This window comes from Aquila chrysaetos, chromosome 1, assembly GCF_900496995.4.
Source record: "Aquila chrysaetos chrysaetos chromosome 1, bAquChr1.4, whole genome shotgun sequence".
NCBI lineage: Eukaryota > Metazoa > Chordata > Aves > Accipitriformes > Accipitridae > Aquila > Aquila chrysaetos.
This window is the reverse complement of record NC_044004.1, coordinates 36,486,513-36,506,605: the sequence shown is the minus strand read 5'-3', so window position 1 is coordinate 36,506,605 and position 20,093 is coordinate 36,486,513. Positions and strand designations below refer to the sequence as shown.

General features: G+C 38.6%; 1 protein-coding gene across 2 annotated transcripts in view; it reads left to right on the top strand.

Annotated features, from left to right (window-relative positions):
- Positions 1-20,093, top strand: part of SNX25 (sorting nexin 25) — a 91,294-nt gene that overhangs the window by 6,946 nt on the left and 64,255 nt on the right. For both annotated transcript variants that reach the window (XM_030012624.2, XM_030012619.2), the window contains exons 2-3: positions 5,907-5,991; positions 13,838-14,054. In XM_030012624.2, the coding sequence (XP_029868484.1) occupies positions 5,907-5,991; positions 13,838-14,054 (302 nt within the window). The remainder of the gene's footprint in view (positions 1-5,906; positions 5,992-13,837; positions 14,055-20,093) is intronic.

Below are 20,093 nucleotides of genomic sequence, written 5' to 3'. Positions count from 1 at the left end.
TCTCAACCTTGTGTTAGATTGATGTTTCATATTTTGCTGTGAATCAGGCTGCTTTTACCTTTGGTAAGTGATTAAAATAAAAAATAGAAATTGCATAGTCATAAGGGGAACAAGTTTGTGTTGTGTCCATGGGTGGTTTATATGACCAGTCATTCTGTACCATTTTTTTCCCTATTAAGCACATACAGTGAAAGAGAACAAGTTAATGTTAATAAAATTAATGATGACAATTCATTGTGCATGTTTTGTGATGGTCTATTAAAAAGACAGAGCACCCTACCTTTGTACAGTGAAAAGTCATGTGGGAAGGAGGGTATAGCAGTAAACTATGCAGGAGTTTCTCTTTGATTGTCAAGCTGAGACTCTGCAGCTGAGGCATGAGCCTGTGCAGGTTTTTCTGGCTTGCCAGCAATTCAGTTTTCATAGCACATGGCTCTTTTGGCCTTGAAGTATAGGCTGTGGGTTCTTGTTGTCTGTTTTTAGCAGAGGAGGAGAGTGTGGAGATGTTCAGTAGACTGGGGCTGTGCATGTACCCTGAGAATGCATGTAAGCCTTTATTTTGATGGTAATATTAAAGATCCCAGCAGAGAATAATGCTGTAATTCTTGCTGAGCAGAAATGTGAATGCTAACTTGCCAATTATTTGTTAGCTATGCTGATGGGAATGAAAGTATTACCTGAGAAAAGCTTAATTTTCATATTCTTATCTATCTAGTATTATATGATATCTCAAGTGAAGGAAGTTCTGACCTGATTATAAAGTTTCTATACTGCTACAGTTTTATGAGTTTTGAAGATGGTACATTTAAGATAGAAGATCCCCATGTAATAAACACAGTTTACATGTTCCAGAAACTACTATGTTAGTGGAAATAAGATATGCTAATATTATAAAATTGTTATTGAGATAATGATGCTTAACATAATAGGATTAACATGCTTTAAGTATGTTGATTTTTAAATTGGTAGTTACGGTATCCCTTAATATATGTAGATAAATGGTTAATGTGACACACGTACACTTGCTTTGTAATCTAAAATAGAACTACAGGTATTTGTGAATAGAAGATTTATTTTTGCTTTCTAAGTTGTAGTAATACTTATGACTATAAGAAAACATCTATCCAGATCAGTTAAAGCTGAATTTATGGAGAGATCAGTGAAGTATTATTTGAGGCTGTGACTGTTGTCAAAGTCCAGTCTGATGTTAATGTTATGTTTTACAAAGAAAAGAAGAAAGTTAATAGGGCAGCAGTGGGTGGAGCAAGTAGCTATGAATAACTGGATAGTTCTTGTATGCTGAATTAGATGTCGTCTTTGCCTTTTAGATTGGTGATTAAACTGAGCGTCTCATGCATGGTGCCTATTTATATTGTGGGATCTGTCCAGAGCTCTTTTCTAGTTTTGTTGCAATTGAGTTAAGGTAATAGAAATAATTGTTAATTTTTCTCTGTTTCTGGCTTTAATTCCATGCCAGAGTAAGTCTGCGTGTGGCGTGTCTGTAGCATGTGCCTGGCTTTCTGCTGTTATAAGAATTGCATTTGTTGACTGAGTGTTGCAGATGGATTTCTTGATAGTGGAAGGTACTCCTGTGTTGTCCGTGCTTTGCCATTTATTCAGTGCAGTTGTTGAAGCACTTTCTTTATTCTTTTTTATTTAACATTTATTGTTTTCTTCAAAACTAATTTTAAATTACTTAAATTGTTTAAACCAATAAATGACTAACTGAGTTTTGGATCTGCAGGAGATGAACCTAAGCCAAAATTTCAGGCTCAATGCCAACCTTGGGTTCTTTCCCCTGGGTCTTTCAGACTGTTGTTGTCTGTGTCTTAAATCATTCTTGAAAGTATCAAACAGTGAGTATTATTCAGAAGTCTCCAGGAAATACACACATCCTTTTTTTCAGCCTGTAAAAAAAGTAAAAAATGGGGAAAACTTGAACTGTTTCAGGAAGCAGGCCTCCCTGTTTGTTAGCAACCTCATTCTTTGCATGTGCTTTCCAAATGTGCTCCACCCCTACCCCTTCAAGTCATTTTGTCAAGTCTTACTTAAGTTTCAGTCTGTTTGCTGCCATTCTTCAACAATAAACTCTACAGAGTAGAGCCTAATTTTTGGACTGTGATAGTGCAAGTCAGGACTAACAGGGAACACACAAGGTTTTAATCAGTATAAGAGAGCATCTAAGCTAGAGCTTTGAGCTGTGTTAAATCCATTTAAGAACATCTTTGGCTCAGTCAGGGTTATGCCAACTGTTTCATAAAATGTAGCACCATTTTCCTTTAGATGAGCGACATGAAGAAAAATGTGAAAACATTCAAGTCTAGGCTTTCTAGCTGAACCTGTTCTCTGCATACATCTTCCATCTGACTTGAGGCAGGGGTGGGATGAAAATCTAGTGAAATCTGCTGGATTTTTCATTCTCTCAGCTGTTAGAGCTGAGTTTGGACTGTGAATTTTCTGATATACTTCTGTTACCACAGGTGCTGGTAAACCTGTGTTACTGGGTTGTTATTGTTGCTTTTAAGGTGTTTGTTGCTACATGGCAGGCAACTCGGGGTGCCTGTTAGTTTTTTAGGGTTTTTTTTCTAGTTAATTCATCATTATTGTTGTCACAGAAACAGATTTTTTTAAAAGCAAATCTAAGCTAACAGGACTTACAAACTTGCATTTAGCAGAATCAAGTCTTAAGACTGAAAGGAGTTTGAGCAGCTGTTTTAGAGAACACAACTTAAGGTCTGATACATTATCCATCACTAAATTAAATTCACAGTTCTCTGAAGGATCATTAAGAATCACAGAATAGTTTGGGTTGGAAGGAATGTCTGGAGGGCATTTACTCCACTCTCTTGCTCAGAGTGGGTCCAACTAGGTAAGGTTGCTCAGGGCTTTGTCCTGTTGAGTTTTGAGTATCTCCAAGGATGGAGACTCCACAGCCTCTCAGCTCCCCCATTCTGGTATTTGACCAGCCTCATAATTAAAATAGTTTTGTCTTGTAAGTGATGGGAATCTCCTGTGTTGCAACCTTGCCTCTTGTCCTGTGCATCTGCAAGAAGAGTCTGGCTCCCTCCTCTCTGCATCTTCTCGTTCAGTAGTTGGAGGCAGGGATAAGGTCTCCCCTGAACTGTTTTTCCTTGAGCCTGAACTAACCAAACTGACATCACTCCAATGCATTGAAACATTCCTATTTATTCAAATGTTAGATTCTCATCTGTTCTTGAAAATTGTTTTTAAACAAAGTTGAAACCTTGTTTTTAAACAAGGTTTGTTTCTTGCTCTGTGCTTTTCTCTCAGGCTGTTCATAGTGGTGTATGCAATACCTGTATGAGTATGGAAAATTTCTCAGAAAATCCAATATACTGTGCATCTTCCTTTGTCCTTCAGTAATTAATTCGTGCAGCAGCAAAATCACCTTTGCTAGTGGTGGTACTCACTTCTTAGCTTTTAAATTCTTTATGATTGGTTGTCTTACTTGAACTTCTCCATGCTAAACATTGATGTTACTCTTTTTTTTAAAATATTAAAAGCCCAGTGCCTTTTAGAAGTCAAACGTACCAACCGTAGAGGACACTCTAAATGAAACATATTCTTGCAAGCTGAAGTGTGAGTTTGTATCTTGGTGTTTAAGAGGCGGGATTTCACTGAGGCAATAATAGTCTGCCTTGTTCTTAACATAAAAGGATCTGTTCCTGCTTTGTGGAATTGTGTAGACTGGATCCTAGCGTGGTGATGTGGAGCAAGCTATTTGCAACCATGGATCCCCTCTGAAGGCCTTTTTTTGTTTTGTTTTGTTTTTTGTTCCCTCTGCTGTAAAGAAGTCCTGAACTGAGGCAGGTAGGGAGGCAAAAGTAAGAGTTCAACATTTGTAATTTTCTTATCTCAGCTTGTGTTTAAACTAGTTTTGAAAGGAGTAGTTTGGCCAGCGCTTCATGAGAGGGCTTATTGATGCTTTAGGCCATAAAAAACCCACTTCATGCAAACTATGTACAAATGAGAACTGTTGATGCCTAAGTTAGGGGCTTGAGGTTACCGACCTCTATGCAGGTATGACTCAGTTCAGCAGAAGGATTAGTCTTGTAGGATACCCAAGCTAGCGTGGGTGTTAAGGAAGATGGAGTATGTTGAGCACAGAGCTCCATTCAGGATTGTGGCCTCATTTTTAGGAGCTCTTTCTTCACAGAAAGACCCGAGCGACTTTGCTTAATAGGGCTTTCTGAATCCCTTCCCCCTCCCCAAATGTACTAGGGATGTTTAATGTCTCTGAGTGTGCGTCTTCTCTTTTTAAATTGGAGTGGTTATGAATCATCCTATTTCCTGCTGCAAATAAAGCAGAAAAATCCTGAAGTAATTGTGTGACTAGCATTAACGCAGCTTTGCGTGGAGGAAGCACAACAACATTAGCAGTCAGAGGTGATGTATTAGAGCCTTACAAATATTGTTGTTAGGTGTTCTTCCAAACAGCAAAAATACTTTCTGCAGCTGTTTAGGTGGATATGGCTTAAGCTTTTACCAGCATCGTGTTCAGGTAAAAGGGGGCCATGAAAATCTGTAGTGGTTCACTAATCAGATTATACTCTGTTCTTACCCCTCCTTAACTATAGTTCTGATAGTAAGAAGGGCTGCAAATGGAGGCAGACATGCTGAAATCTTGCTGCTCTTGCCACTGATAGTGTTGTGAAGGGGGGAAGGAAATGGCTGGAAGACTACAACCATGGTCTCAGAGTAGCGACTGGAAGAAGTCTAGGGAGTATTGCTGCACTCACCCAGAAGCTGGAACAAATTAACTGTGGGTGGAAGGAGGGCACTTGAGACCTGGAAAGTATCCATAGAAATGCTGTGTGTTAGGTGTGAGGAAGTCTGAACAGCTTTATTCTGCTTTTGGGGTAGTGCTTAGACTCCTTCGTCTATGTCCCATTAGACATGCTTTATACTAGACTCTATGTGCATGTATCTGCAGTAGAAGGAGAACATGTTACACCAAAATACACTATTAGCCTGCTAATTGACTGAAATAATGGCATACTACCTTTAAAAACATTAAAGAGTGTTTTTACTTAAATCCCCCTTAAAGTTTATACTGCTTTCTTATTCTCTATTTGGTGAATGTTGGAGGGATTGGGACGTTTCTGAAGCACTGTCTCCTCACCGAGGAGAGTCAGAGCTCCCATCAAGGGGACTGAAGTAAGCTGAGTGGAAGTGGGGAGAATTCCTATTTCTGATTTGAATTACACTCCTTTCTATGTAAGGGCAGCATGAATCACTGCTTTTCATCTACACCCTGAAAAATGTTTCTGTCTGCCCACCTGTTTGGACAGTATAAGAGCTAATACTTCAAAATAGACAAATGTTTGTATAGTACAGCAGCTTAAAATGCAGTGGCCAGAGGCTTCTTTGAAGGAAGGAGCCCAAAAGAATGTGAACCAAAATTACTAGGAGATCTAAGGGCTTTGCTTTTATTTTAAAAGTGGTTTATGAGGCTAAATGAAGTCCATCATGACAGTAGGCTGTAAAGATGTTATATTTGCTGTTGACCTATCTCTTGGAGATCTTAAAAGCTGGGAAAATACTGAATAGAAGAGTTCCAGTTGTTTTATTAAATGCATGCCCTATTCTCAATGCATTGAATTGCAAATGGATACAGCTCCCTTCTACCAAAAAACCCAACCTTCAGATAATTTGGCAAGTTGTACAGCGTACGATAAGCAACACTGGGTATTAATGTGTGGTTAATGAACGATGTATAATAACCTCATAGACAATTGACGCTCATCTGTTTTAATCATATGGGGTGACACTATTTGTATAAACCCCAAATTATTGGTACTAGCACCTTGAATTGCAGTTTTATTTCTTCTGTCATTTCTGGTTTATTCCTTCCTCTTATGATGAATGTTCTCTTTGAATTTCAGAGTAATTGGTCTGGAAGCTCCTATGATTCAGTCCAATCAAGGAGAGTGGTCATTTCTCACAACATGGATAAAGCACTGAAAGAAGGTGAGTCTTAACTTGGACAAAGGAGCATTAGACTCTGAATATCTCTTGTTCTTTTAGCAAACCATGACTGCACAATATTCCAGGATTTTAGGATATGACCCTGGTTTATTCCTTGATACAAAATAAAAGTGCAAGGTCTTGGTTTTCCCAAGAGATCCACTGTAGTAAGTAATGTGTTGCTGTTTTTACAATTTAACTGGTATCTTATCATTTTAGTGGCTGTTTTTTACAGAAATATATTGAAATAGAGTCCTTAATACTTGTGCATGAAACAAAAGGGTAACAGTTCAAAGATTCTTGATTGGGTTTTCCTGAACTAATAAATCCTGTAGACTCTTGCAAACAGTCTTCCCATTTAGTGCAATTCTTGCCATGAAGACTGAATCTAAAATCAACATTTGTATTTCTGGCTGATATGGATCACCAGTGTAGTCAACTGGGCTTTAGATTGTAAAATGTGAACCATGATCATATGGATTTAAAATATCTTGTTTACAATTCTTTAAAATAAAGAATAACTACTACTCTGCATGCATTTTTTCAACAGACTCCTGGTAATACAAAATATTGTAGAACTTGGGGATAGCATCAGAGTTTGAAGTAAAAATTTTTTTATTTGTTACTTGAAAGATTATGCTAGGTTGGAACTTAAAGAATGGTTTGGGGGGGGAACCTGGCTTGCATATTAAAAGGAGGAAACACATAAAGATTTATGTCCTGTAGCTTTTAAAATGTATTTATAAAATTTGATGCCATTTCAGTTTTTGTAAATATTTTTATCTAATTTTGAATATTTTTTCCTTTAAGACTTCTTTGCAGCGCTGTTTTTTTTCCATATCTCTTTTCACATATGGAGAGTATATTAAAATTAATGTTGCTTTAAACAGGTTGGTTGATTTATGAAAACTTCTTGGGATGTGTAATGTTTTTAAAGCTATTTTTATGAATAGCTGTTAGCAGGATATGTAGCTAAAATATAAAATGAAAACACTTTACCTACTATGTCACGTTTCGGTCAAGGTGAACTATTATAACATATAATAATTTGGTTTTAGGCACCATTTTGATCTGCAATCTGTCAGATTATAGGATTCCTGATGACGTGAAAAAGATAGCGGAGTCCAAACATTACCCGTATGAAACAAGCACTAACAAGTTATTAGCTGTATTCTCACATGTGTACTTTACATTTTGGATAACCTGCACTGGAGTTTGAAATTAAGCCTTGACATAATTGGCACATAGTCAGAGGTAGTGGGGTTATCCTGAGACAGACAACAGGTATTGTGGAATACGGGGGGAAGATAGTTGGGTTAGACTTCTCTCCTGTTACTTGCACTTAGGAGTAACTTGTGTCTGTAAAAAATATGGGAGCTGTCTTCATCTAAGGTATTTATCCTGCAGATCATTCAGTTGGATGCATGAGTCCATCCTTACTCAGTAAGGCTGAAAGTAAGTTACCAATATTTGATTCATTTTTTCAGAGTTGAGGAACTTCTGTTGTGACAGCTTACTTGCCTTTCTGCTATTTCTTTTCAGAGTAGCTTTTACCCTCCATTCTCACTCTGAATTTTGGAGAGCAAACTTGTCAGATGTGGTTGTATTTGTTCCAGGCCTAAGTGACTAATGAAGCCAACTTCTCTTCTGTTACACAGTTTGACAAGGATGTGACTGTACTTTTCACTCTACCACACATAGACTTAAGCAAGCTTTTTGGTTTTGGAAGGTGCCCGAGTCAACTGGAGTTTGAGATACTGAATGAATCCCAAAAAGAAACGTTTTACTTTTTTATTAAGTAAAATCAGTCTGTCTGAAAATAGACAGGACACATTCCTTGCCCTGTGACAGTTCTGAAACTTGTAGTTGTCTTGATATTATGAATGCTTTTTTTAACAAGTTCATGGTTAAATAAAACTTCACTACTAATGGTACAAAAAAATACTGTCTGTATTTCTGTTTCATTAGTGCTATATTCTAATGCTAATCAATCTTACACTGATGAGGATTGAAGTATTTGTAAATCCCAGGAATTTTGCCAACTTCTTGCTGTCTAGATCTAACATGCTGTTCAACAAAATGCTTTAAAAAGTCTCATTCATTTTAGTTAGGAGACGTTCAGTTCTCCTGAGATTTTAATCTTGGTGACCAGTGCAGAATCCTACTGCCATTTGAGGTTTTGAGTAGGTGGTGTCAGCTTATCACAGTCGATGGTGTTTTGCAGTGTGTTTTTAATCAGGTTTTACTTCTCGTTACATTACCTTAGAGATGCAAGGGTAACATTTTTGGAGGAGGCAGCATCACCTAACTTCAGAAATGCTGTTGCTGGTTATAAAGAGACAGCCCTGTGGTTAATTCTGAGTTCTTCACCTGTTTTTCATCATCTGTGTAATTAAGTTTGCCTAGGGTTTGCTGTTAGTTGCACCCCTCAAGAATTGCGTGTTGACTGTTACTCAGTCATGCCATGCTTTTGTTGGTGTTACAGCCAGTCTGTGTGGACTTTTCTCTCTGGGTTTAGAGTGGCTCTCCATTACTGCAGCGTTCCCTGAGGTTCTGTGGTGTCTCTCATTTGACCAGCCGTCACGGGCTTTACTGTGTTTTTTCTGATGTTCTCATCATAGTCTGTTAGTGTAGTTGGAAGGATAGATATCAGCGATCATCCTTAGTTTTAATTCAAGGAGTCATGCACATTTCCATTTCAACCATTGGTCTTATTTCAATAAACTTAAAAACATTATAGTGCTTAGATAGTTTTCCCGTGATGGTCATTGGCTGATAATAGTTGCCTGTGTCTTGGGACAGTTTCTCATCTTGCCAAAGCCAGTGTAACAGAATCGTTGGGAATTGTCTTTCTACAATGTTGGTCACTAAGTGCCACCAAGAAGGAACTTCTGTATACGTTGGTTTACAGCTCAGTTCTAAATTTCTTTCCTATCTCCCGTTGACAACAGAGTAGTATAAAAGGACAGTGCTTCAGAGTGCTGCTTCATTCTTAATTATAGCATACTTGCATAAGCTGTAGATACAAGGTGAGGGAAAGCTGTGAATTAGCCCTGCTGCTGTGTGGTGTGTTTTATGAAATCTAAGTGCTCAAAATCAGAACAAGTTTAACATTATAAAAAGATTTTCCTTGCTGAATAAGGCAGAAAGAGAAGGCCTTTTAGTTGTAAACTCCTGAGTCCCTTTTTCAGCCAGTAGTACTTGAGTGACTAACGCAAAAATGTGTTTTCAGTATTTTTCATGCTTTTTCTTGATAGATTGATTTGATTCTTGTTTGCCTTTCATTTATCTTACGCAAAGAAAAGATGACACACTTTTACAAATACTTTTAGCCTTTTAACGCTTCCTGTTGCTTATCTGGTAACTTCATGTTTTCAGCCCATATCATATGGTAGTTTAGGAATATGTCTCTTGAGAGGCTGCGTTCAGTCAGACTCGTGCTGCTGTCGTGCAGCATACTGTTTGGGCTGAGGGCTGTAGCTGTCAGTAGATTTATCTGCCATGTGAGTAGCTGGTCTCCCAGGAACTGAATTTCATCTTCCATTTTTATTGCCCCATATCCTGTGGTCTTTTTGTTATTCTTCACAGTCAGTCTTTGTCTCTCGTGCTTTAGTAGTGCCAGGAAAACAGGTCTCCATATTACCTGCTTTACTGCATCATTTATGAGTAAGTAAAACAGCATGGGCCATACATAGCACAACAAATCCCAGCAGAACTCCACTGGTGAAATCCTGCTGCTGTGAAAATTGACTATTTATTCATATCCTGTGTTTCTTAGCTCTTAAAATATTTCATGCCAGACAGCCATCTCTTCTTTCATAGTGGCTTATCTTCCTTCAACCCTGTGTTGACCTTGTTGGAAATATTTTGGGAGTTTAATTAGATTCTACCTCTGGATCAGATTTTCCCTGTCTGTGTTGTTGTTGACCCCTTAGAAGAACTCTGTTAGGGATGTAAGGCAGGACTTCGCTTTAGAGAAGGAGTTTTTTCCCAATCTATCGCATTTCCCAACTTAAGATCCACATATTGACATTTAGAAAAATAATTTGCAGTAGCTTCTGCCACTCTCTATTTGAAAAGCTGTATTCTTTTTTTTTTTCCCCACAGGTCTCAAAAAATGAGTTGTTTGGGTCCAAAACATGAGCAAGACTTAATTTGAATTCATGTTCGCTCTGTTACTGGATTCAAACACTTGGAGCTAAGAACTCTTGGCAAAGGGTACATGGGCAAAACTATTTGAACAGAAATTTGTCTGATTTTTTTTTTTAATGCATTTCCTAGATCTTTTGAACATATTTTTTTCTCTATTGTTTATATATTTGGAAATTTCCATGTTTTTTCTGCACATTTATAATAATTATTAAAGAAGCAAATGTCAAGGAAATTTTAATAAAAATAAACCAGACAATGTGGAATGGGAGACTGTCAGGGTATGATCCCTTTTGCACAGGGGCTATCCATCTATGCACAATGATAACATCTAGTCTTAAACATGTCAGTTTCATAGAGTTTGAATAATGTTGTAAAATGCAAGTAAACCAAGAAATGCTAGTGTTTTTCCAAGCACAAACTTTAACAAGAGAACTGAAATCTAGAAATCACTATTGCTAGTGACTGGGGCAGATTCCTAGTCACTAAAGTCTGGGCATTTACACAGCATTTTGCCAGCCTTTTAACACCATGGTCTAAATAAAGATTTAGTGGGCATGAGAAACTTCAATAGATAAAGATAATATTAAGTATAAAACCTCATCATCTTAATTTGTATTGTATACCTAAAACATAATAATACAGTAAGTGAATAATGGCCTTTATCTCTTTAAATTTAAAAATTAGTATCTTGGAAATGAACGAGTTGCATATTCAGAGTATTTATTAGTAATTTTTAGGGTCTTCAATGTAGGGGCTTTAATATTTTAGTTTGATTTTTGAGGATGAAGATAAGGTGCTTTTTTTCTTTTTTTTTTTTTTTTTTTTTGACTGAATTGGCTTTTGGCAGGAGGGGAAAAGTAGTGGCTGTAACAAATAACTGAGCATTTAACATTTACTTCTATAGAACAGTTCTTTGCCATGTACTTAACGGTGGTATAGTCTGCCATCTTTTTCCATTAAATTTTTGTTGAAAGTATTTTTCTTCAAGTATAGCTTATGATAACCATATCATACATGTTAAATCTAGTGTTGTAGTAGAGCATCATAATATTGCTTCTTGGCTGTTTGATGGTGGTTTCCTGTTGCAGGGTCTTAACACAATTCATATTGATGTTGCATTTCTATTTTACAGATTGCGATGCTGGCTGTTGTAGAATAACTCAAGCCAGTGTTGTAGCTATACCTTCCCTTCTGTTGTTCATATGGTCACAGGAGAGTTTTGGATTTGACCATAACTTGAATGTAATGATTCTGTTCTCTCCAGTGCTTTCAGGAAAGGATATTTACTTCTTGTTTGAAACTTGGAAGGCTGTGTTTGCGTTTGCATAGGGAGAATATTTCTGGTCTGTTTTTTATTGGTGCTTTGAGAAAATGGGTAGGCATTTAGTCCTTGTTATTCAGATTTCTGTGTTATTTTTCGTGAAGTTGGGTGATGAATCTTAGCAGCATAAGAGCTGTCTACTGTGAAGTTCTGCAAATGGCAGATTTGAAGCAGGTCTGACCCACTGGCTCTTACGGTGCCACTGAACCTTCTGAAGAAGGGGCAGCAGTTACTGTAGACCCGCGTGGGATTAGGAATGAAGGAAGGGTGTAGAGGGCTGTCCTCACTAACCTCCACACAAGCTTCTGGCTCTACTCCCAACACTCTTTTAGTTTGCAGTCTTTAAAAAGAGTAATTAAAGAGGCTCAACTTCACGCAGGAATGATTTTTTAATCAGATTGTAACAACTGGGGACTTGGATCTTCTGAACTAATTTAGAAAACCCAGTAGAGGTTTCTACAGTTTTGCACCAGACTCAATGCTGTCACTGCATCTGATTTGATCAGAAGAAATTTGTTTCATGTTTGTAGCGGCCGAGTTAGTGGTAGTAAGGTATTGTCCTGAAAGTGTCTTCTGCTTTGCCTTTTATTCCTTTCTTGTCTTCTGATCAGTTGTTTTCAATGTTTTAGAGAACATGCAGTGTGAAAATAATGAGAGTAGATGCAGGTATTGCAAAAGAAAAGAGTAACCAAGCTATAAGAAAAAGGTGGTTACAGAAAGATGTGGGAAAAGTTGTGGAAAAAATAGATAGTTAAAATGTGTATTGTGATGGGAGACTTAAGTAATAAACTTCAGTTTTTAAAATGCTGTTCCCAGTTGCTCTTTGGTGTATCGAGGGATTATTCCTCAGTTTGCTTATCAGAAGACCACTACCTCTTATAACTGTTTTTATCACTTTGTAGTATTTATGGGTGAGAGTTTTCAATGAAATACGATTTCTTCTATTTTAGAAAAGTAATGATACTGGATATGTTTTAGCGTTGGAAGTTCCTATCCTGCAATATGGCTCTGCATATTTTTTTCTCTCCTGGATCAGAAAAAAGAATAAAAACTTCTATTTATTTATTTATTTATTTATTTTCTCAAAATTAATTTAGAAGCCTTGAAATGACTTAGCAAAAGGCTTTTAACTATATATTTCAGCATACTCAGTGAAGTGACTCAATTTCTTTCTTTATAAACCTGAGGAAGTTGACTAATGAAGCATTTGACTAGAAACTTTTATCAATTTTAGCCTTTTCATTTGAAATGTTTTTAACAAGGTGACGTTGGATGAGGTCTGCTAGTATTTCAGGCAGGCAAAAGTATTCAACTTAACACACTAATAGCAGAACAACTCATTAGTTCACTGTAACAGTGCTGGGGAGCTTTTTATAGCTTACTAGGCTGCCAAACAAACAACTTCTATTGAAGTGGAAAGTAAGAAATAGTGGAGTCACATGATTAATTGGCACCATGGGCTTACACTGACAAATGAGATGTACTTTTGATGTAAAAGTCTGAAATCAGGATGTCTGGTAAAGAAGCTGCTCGGATTATCAGGAACATGACCGATTTTCCCCCTTCTTGTTCAGTTATCCCTCTGGTAGATGCAAACTGACTCCTTCCACCCCAGCTTTTTCCCCATCTTGTAACTGCTAAACATGGCTCATGCATGCTCCCTCTTAGACCTCCAGGGACATTGCTATAGTGAAACATCAGTAAAACCGGCAGCACACAAATATCAAAAAGAAAAGTCAGAATGGTAGAAGATGGTGTTGCCATGGGACTTGCAATTACAGTGATCTTGGTTATTGCTTGTAGATATCGTTTGGAATACCTCGTCATTTTTGAAGTTGATGCTGTCTCACTAATCTACTTGTTCTATCTTATCTCTAGCTCTTCTGATCCTATAATGTACTTTCTGAGGTGTTGTTCAGTACTCTATGTCTTTTGGAATGCAAAAATCTTATCACCGCCCCTTTTAACTATGACTATGGAGTGGAGACTGTTGAATTCCTGTGTAAAGTCAACTGCTTTCAGTCTGCAACAGCCTAGACACAGTCAGATTATATGATAGTTCGTATAACAAAATCCACCGGGGAGAGACAGGTATTGGTTTGAGGTTTGTGTGTAGCTAGTAACCTGACTGCCTGAGCAAATCCACTTACAGGCTTTGCTTTGCAAAATGACCTCCAGTAACCTGTTAGGTGCAGATTTCTGTAACTTTGCCAACCTTACTTTCTTTGGCAAGAATTTAAAACCCAAAGAAGAAGATATAAAACTTACTACCCATCTAATTTTTGAAGAGAAGGGTGGGGGATTACATTTTTCCTGTCTTGGTGTGCCTTCCTCTCTTGCAGTTTTTGCTATTTATTGTTTTGTTTCTTCTTTCAGTGTTTGACTACAGCTATAGAGATTATATCCTGTCCTGGTATGGGCAACTCAGCAGAGATGAAGGGCAGCTGTACCAGCTGCTATCTGAAGACTTCTGGGAGATTGCCAAACAGCTGCGACAGAGGCTGAGTCACATTGATGTAGTTAAAGTTGTCTGCAATGATGTAGTGAAAGCTTTACTCTCGCACTTCTGTGACCTTAAAGGAGCCAACACCAGGTAAAAACAGAACTGTCTTTTGTTGGAATTTTCTGCTTCTCTCTTTGCTTTCAGATGTGTTATATCAAAGTAATGAAGTGTAATGCTTTTGTAGGCAACTGATGAAGAAAACAGTTCAAGCTTATTACCAGTTTTAGAGATCAAGCAGGCCTCAGGGCATCTATAAGACCTGTGGAAGGAAACACCTGTCCTCCTTTTTCTCAGAGTTTGGATTCACTGCTGTTTCCATTTAATCCTTGAAGCCTTTGCTCATGATAGCAGGTGGGCTGTGTGAGCAGTTCCTGCAAGTGTGAACCTGCAAGGGAAAGGAGAGGCACTGTCAGAGCAGTCAACAGACAAGAAAATAGTTATTTGCACCTTTCCCAAAATAGGACCAGGGTTAATTCCATTCAGTTTTCCATTTCTTCTGGCCCTGGGAGGCAAAGCCTTGTGGTTTCTGTAAGTGGCCTGTCCTGCAGTAACAAGATTTTTCTAGTGGCAAAAATTGTTGTCTGGATTTTCTTTCTATGTCTAGGTTGTCTTGCTAATTCCATGAATTTCCTTTTTGGCAAGGCTCTTTTTGTCCACTTAAAAATGTCAGCTGTCCACTAGAGTTGTACCCAGATTGTAATTGCAAATAAGAACTCTTAGCCTATGCAATTTCCACATCTGAATGCACAGTTATTTCTGCACTTAACTTGCATTTCAGTTATCGTAATTTAAATATGCTTTGGTCATTCAGATTTAGACTATACATTTTATACTATGAAGTCGTTTTGCTTACAGTTAGATCCACATATTTTTAACACCCCTTCAGAGAAAAAAGATCAACTGTTTTCTGTCAGTGACCAGTCTGTGCTGCCATTCACACTTCTTTCTGTTCTGGACCGGAAGATAGGGTTAATGTATTTGTGGTAGATGCCAGCTTTATGTAAGCTGATGTGTAGGAAATAAAGACAAAAAAGGAACTAAAGGGTGGTTACATTCAAGAAAAGAAGAAATTAAGGTGTATGCATGTTGCAGTAGATCTTGCATTGGATTCCAGATACTACTTTATTTCAGCTCAGGAATGTGGTAGAAATCTTTTGGTCAGATAAAGCTCCTAAGTGTGCTGCCTGATTTTTAAGCATTATGCTTGCACTTGCCCTGTATCACAGTAAAGTGCTTGCATTTGGGAAGAGTTTGATTTGAACAGTTAAAGGATGAGGGTGGTGTTTTTCTTTTAAAGTGTAAATGTTTTCCTGTTTGAAGCTGGGGATGTAGAATGTACAGCTGCAGAATTATTAATTGTTACTAATGCTGATTCTTGATGAGGTTTCTTATCTGCTGAGAATTATGACCACTTCTTCTAGGTCTTTGTTGGATTGTTATTTCCACTATATAGAGCTAAAATAAATTCTCCTGGGTATTTTCCAATTAACTTTTTCCCTTTGGAATGGTAAATGCACCTTAGTCAATGCTGGATAAGGCAGGCTGTGTTAACATGGTAATGGAAAAAATTCTGTGAGGAATTAATGTGATAGCGGGTTAAAAAACGGCGACAAACCCCACAGCTGTAACTGCAGGCTTCGTATAGGTTGTAACTGGACCCATTGACTGTTTTCCACATACTGCAAGGCTGTGAATTCACAAGGAGGAAGGTCTGGTTTTAAGCCGCCTAACAGTAGATCAGCTGCATGATGCAAAACGTGAAGCACTAGTGTATCCTCATGCTGCTCATCCAAACTTGCTCAAAAAGTCCAGGAGGCTTTATGGAAATTGCACAGGGCTCACCTTTTCTTGGCAGATGGAGAGAGGACTTAAATGCTATGTATGCACTATGGCAAAGTCAGCAGAAGTGTGACATTGTGCTCATATGCTACAGATTGAATTTGTACTGCTGGGTGATCTGAGCATGCATGTAATAAACCTGGAAGCACAGCGGAAGACTCTGATACTGTTTTCTTTTTAAGGGAATTTGTGGTTTTAAGACTAATTAGAGTTTTGTACTAAATTGCCTACTGCTGTAGAGTTTGTGCTGGAACCTGCTGACATTTTAAGCTATAGACCGAGAACTGCAAAGTATGTCACTTCTAGCTTGCAAGATAGAGTTTCTTGGAAAGCCTTCAATTCATTTCTATATTGCTGTCCTGGTTTTGGCTGGGATAGAGTTAATTTTCTCCCTAGTAGCTGGTATGGTGCTGTGTTCTGGATTTAGGATGAGAATAATGTTGATAGCACACTGATGTGTTAGTAGTTCCTAAGCAGTGTTCATACTAAGTCAGGGACTCTGAAGCCTCTCATAATGCTCTGGAGTGAGGGGAGGGGAGTGGGGTGGGCACAAGAAGCTGGGAGGGGACACAGCCGGGACAGCTGACCCAAACTGGCCAAAGGGATATTCCATATCGTGTGATGTCATGCCCAGTATGTAAACTGGGGGGAAAGCTGGCTGTGGGCCGCTGCTCAGGAGCTGGCTGGGCATTGGTCAGCGTGTGGTGAGCAGCTGCATTGTGCATCACTTGTTTTGTATATTCTAATTCTGTTATCATTATTATTATTATTATTATTTCCCCTTCCTTTTCTGTCCTATTAAACTGTCTTTATCTCAACCCACAAGTTTTACCTTTTTTTCTGATTCTCACCCCCATCCTGCTGTGGGGGAGTGAGCGAAAGGCTGTGTTTTTTAGTGTCCCGCTGGGTTAAACCACAACAGTTGCCACAGTTCAAACACAGGAAATTCTTCCTCCTAAGGTAGGGAACACTGAGATCTTCTTGATCTACCTTCGCTTTCTGTCAAATGTTTCAAAGATGGTAGTAAATTTAAATTGGCATTCACATGTTTCCGTCTGTGTGTCTAATAATGAATCCAGTTAGTTTTGGATGATAAATATAGTGGAACAGAGACCGTAATGAGAGCAAGGTCTCTTTCCTGTTGTGATGCCTGTTGGAGCACCGCATCTCATTTCCGCTGCTGAGTTTATACCGCAGTGTGACAGCGAAGGGCATTTTGTTTGTTATCTGGTGGCTTACGAAGTTTTGAATACCTCTCCTACCATCTCTGGACGGTGTGCCACCTAAGCCACTTTGTCTCAGTTTTCCTATATGACAAAAGATAAATCCACTGAAGTAACGGAAAGAAATTGTCTGTGCCCAGGAGGACAGAGATGTCCGTTTCTTCAGTATGAAGTTCATGTGTTTTGTCACTGCGTACATGTCAGCCACAGAAATTCCTTTACTTTTGTGCTTTCACTGACTAACTTCGACCTGTAATACTTGATAGATCAGGATGCCTGAGGGGATGAAAATAGGCTGTGACTTTTCAGAATGAGGAAGAGTGCTACAGTCCTTCCCTTTGGTCCTGCTTTCCCTCTGGCTTATTTTAATAATCTCGAGGCTCCACTTAGTAATAAACAGCTGAAGGTAAATGGCCAGCAGAGGCCAACAGATGAGGAAAAATGCTTCCCTGAATGAGGGAGAGCATGAGGAGAGGAGAGGCCACTTCCACGGTAGCCAGTGGGAGGCAGGGAATTGGGAGGGAGAAGCCTGGCAGTGTTACGTCTGTTTCCCCTTTATTCTATCCCCTGTCTTTCTTTAACGGTGACTGTCTTTCCTGAGCCTGCCAGACACTTCTACAGAGTGAAATAAGGGCGGAGACACTCCTCTAGCCATGGACAGAACTGTCTGGGGTGACACAGAGCCATACAAGCTGTAGGCAAGACAACTCCCAACTCTTCCGTCTTACATGCATTGCTGGGGTGTACCTTGAGGTCCAGTTGGGGCTCTAAAGGATCCTGTCACTTTTCAGTTACAAAATTTGTGGCAATTCGGAATATTTTCGGTAGGAAACAATTTCATTCCTAATATTAGCTCCGAGTAGAAATGGAATATGATGCTTCCCTGGGTCCAGTGTTAGCTAGTTTATGAGTTTGTGATATGGAAGAAAAATCAGCCTTGGATTTATTGGTAGAAGCCGCTGTTCTTTTCCCATATGTTGTACAGAATCAGGAGCACATTCATAACAGGATTAGCCAAGTGCATGCTGCAGGGTAGAGAGGGTAGTATTTGGCTGGGGCACCTTGATCCCAAAGGTAGAGGAAGAATTGATTTCTGCAAATACAGATATGTGGTGTTGCAGGCTGCTTCTGGCAGGTTGACTGATACATGACATCTGATGGGATGCTCAAAAGTGTTTCTGTGAGTGTGTGCCCGGACTTGCAGCATGAGTCATGACTTCGCAAAATGGATTCTTGGGGGCTGTAGGCTACTCCCAGTGTTGATTCAGAACCCATATTTAAGGGCTCAAAGCTCTTGGAAAGTGTGAGGTGGGGGGGAAGTGCTGTGGGGAAATTGCTGTTTGAGTGATCAGTGTGACAAGCAATTTGGGGATTTAAGTTCGTATTGCACAAGTTTTGGTAATATTCCTTTTGTTTTCTAGGTGTTACTGACAGGGTAAGGAGGGAGACAACTCAGTTCTTAATTTTCTTGACCCATGTGAATACCTTTGCTCATGTAGATATATAACTTGTATTTTTTGTGATCACAACATGTAGTGTGATAAGAAACTCAGTAAAAATAAAAAGTGCTGCCACCACAGACTGATCAAGAGCAGATTGATGCAAAGGGAATTTAAGCACTTGAGATTTAACTTGTTTAATCCTGTAGATGCATTGAAGTTGTCAGGATAGCTGCTAAACACCTCCCACAGTTCTTGTTTTTCTTCTATAATTCCATTTGCCACCCACAAACCAGGAATACCAAGAACTGCTTATCACAGCCTCTGGAAAAGAATATCAAGAGGATTAGTATGAAATTGTAGAGGTTCGTTGCAATGGGAGCAGCTGTATGAAAGTGCTGAGAACAAAATAGTCACGAAAAGCCAAGGTCTGAGCATGTTATTAAAGTTAATTCATGGGTAGCACCAGGTCTAAAGCTCGCCATTGCCTTCAAGCTTCAGTGTGGGAAGCTTGGGTTTCCTGTTAATGATTGAGTATGACTTAGATACCCCAATAAGCATTAGGACCTCCTGGTGCTGATATGGTCATACCACAGCTTGTAAGCTATTCATACATTCGAGTCTGTTATCAACATGGCATGTCAAATGCTATTTCCTGAAAGAGGTAACTGTGACATGTATAAATTATATGGTTATCTTCACAGTAAATATTAGATAAAGTGATTTATAAAACTTGCTGATGTATCTTGATAAAAATAGCAGCTGTGGAAATTTTGGTGTTGGCTTTGTCCTTATTTTTTGTTGTGCTTTTTGGGTTTGGTGTGGTTTGTTTTCAGAGGTTTTGGTTTGTTTCTTTTTTTTTTTTTTTTTTAGTAGGTACTTTTTTCAGGTGTGTTAATGATGCTGGCTTGTAAAGGTCTAAATTTGTTTCTTTTATTTCTTAGAAACTTCAAATAGATCGAGCAGTTTTCATTCTGCTGCACTAGCAAGAAGCTTAGAGATCTGAGGGTGATACAGGTGAAGAGATGCAGCCTGCAGGTGGTTTTGGTGGTTCTCAGAATCAGTTTAATGAAAGCGTGTGGAGAGTGTTGAATGTACTGATGAAAGTCATTTAGAGTGAGTTACATGTGCATGTCAGCTCACAATTGCACTGATTGAGACTTAAATGTAACTCTGCGAGACTCTCTCTTGAAAGACTAATTAAAGAAATAGCAAGGCTGAAGGGAACATTTTGTGATTTATTTATTTATTTAAAGAGAAAGCACCTTTACATAATTTCCTGTAGAGTTGTTAATGTTTTTACAGATTCTTTGGTGGTTTGGGATTTGGGGGGTGGGGGTGGTGGTGTTCTTTTAATATTATTTATTTATTTGCTTGCTTCCTGTTTTCAAAGCAGACAGATTTATCTTGTTTGTCATCATTAAGTTCCTGGTCATGCATGTCTCCTAATCAGTGTACTTATTTGGGGATTTCTTGCCCTTGAACCAGTGGTACTGCCAACGCCAAACCTGCAAAGTCCCAAGTTGCATGGGTATTGTAAGTGATAACTTTGGGGCTGGCTTTCAATTTTTTTCACCCCCTGTAGGACTCATTTTTAAGCTCCTCAATGTCATCGTGAGGGCTGAGAC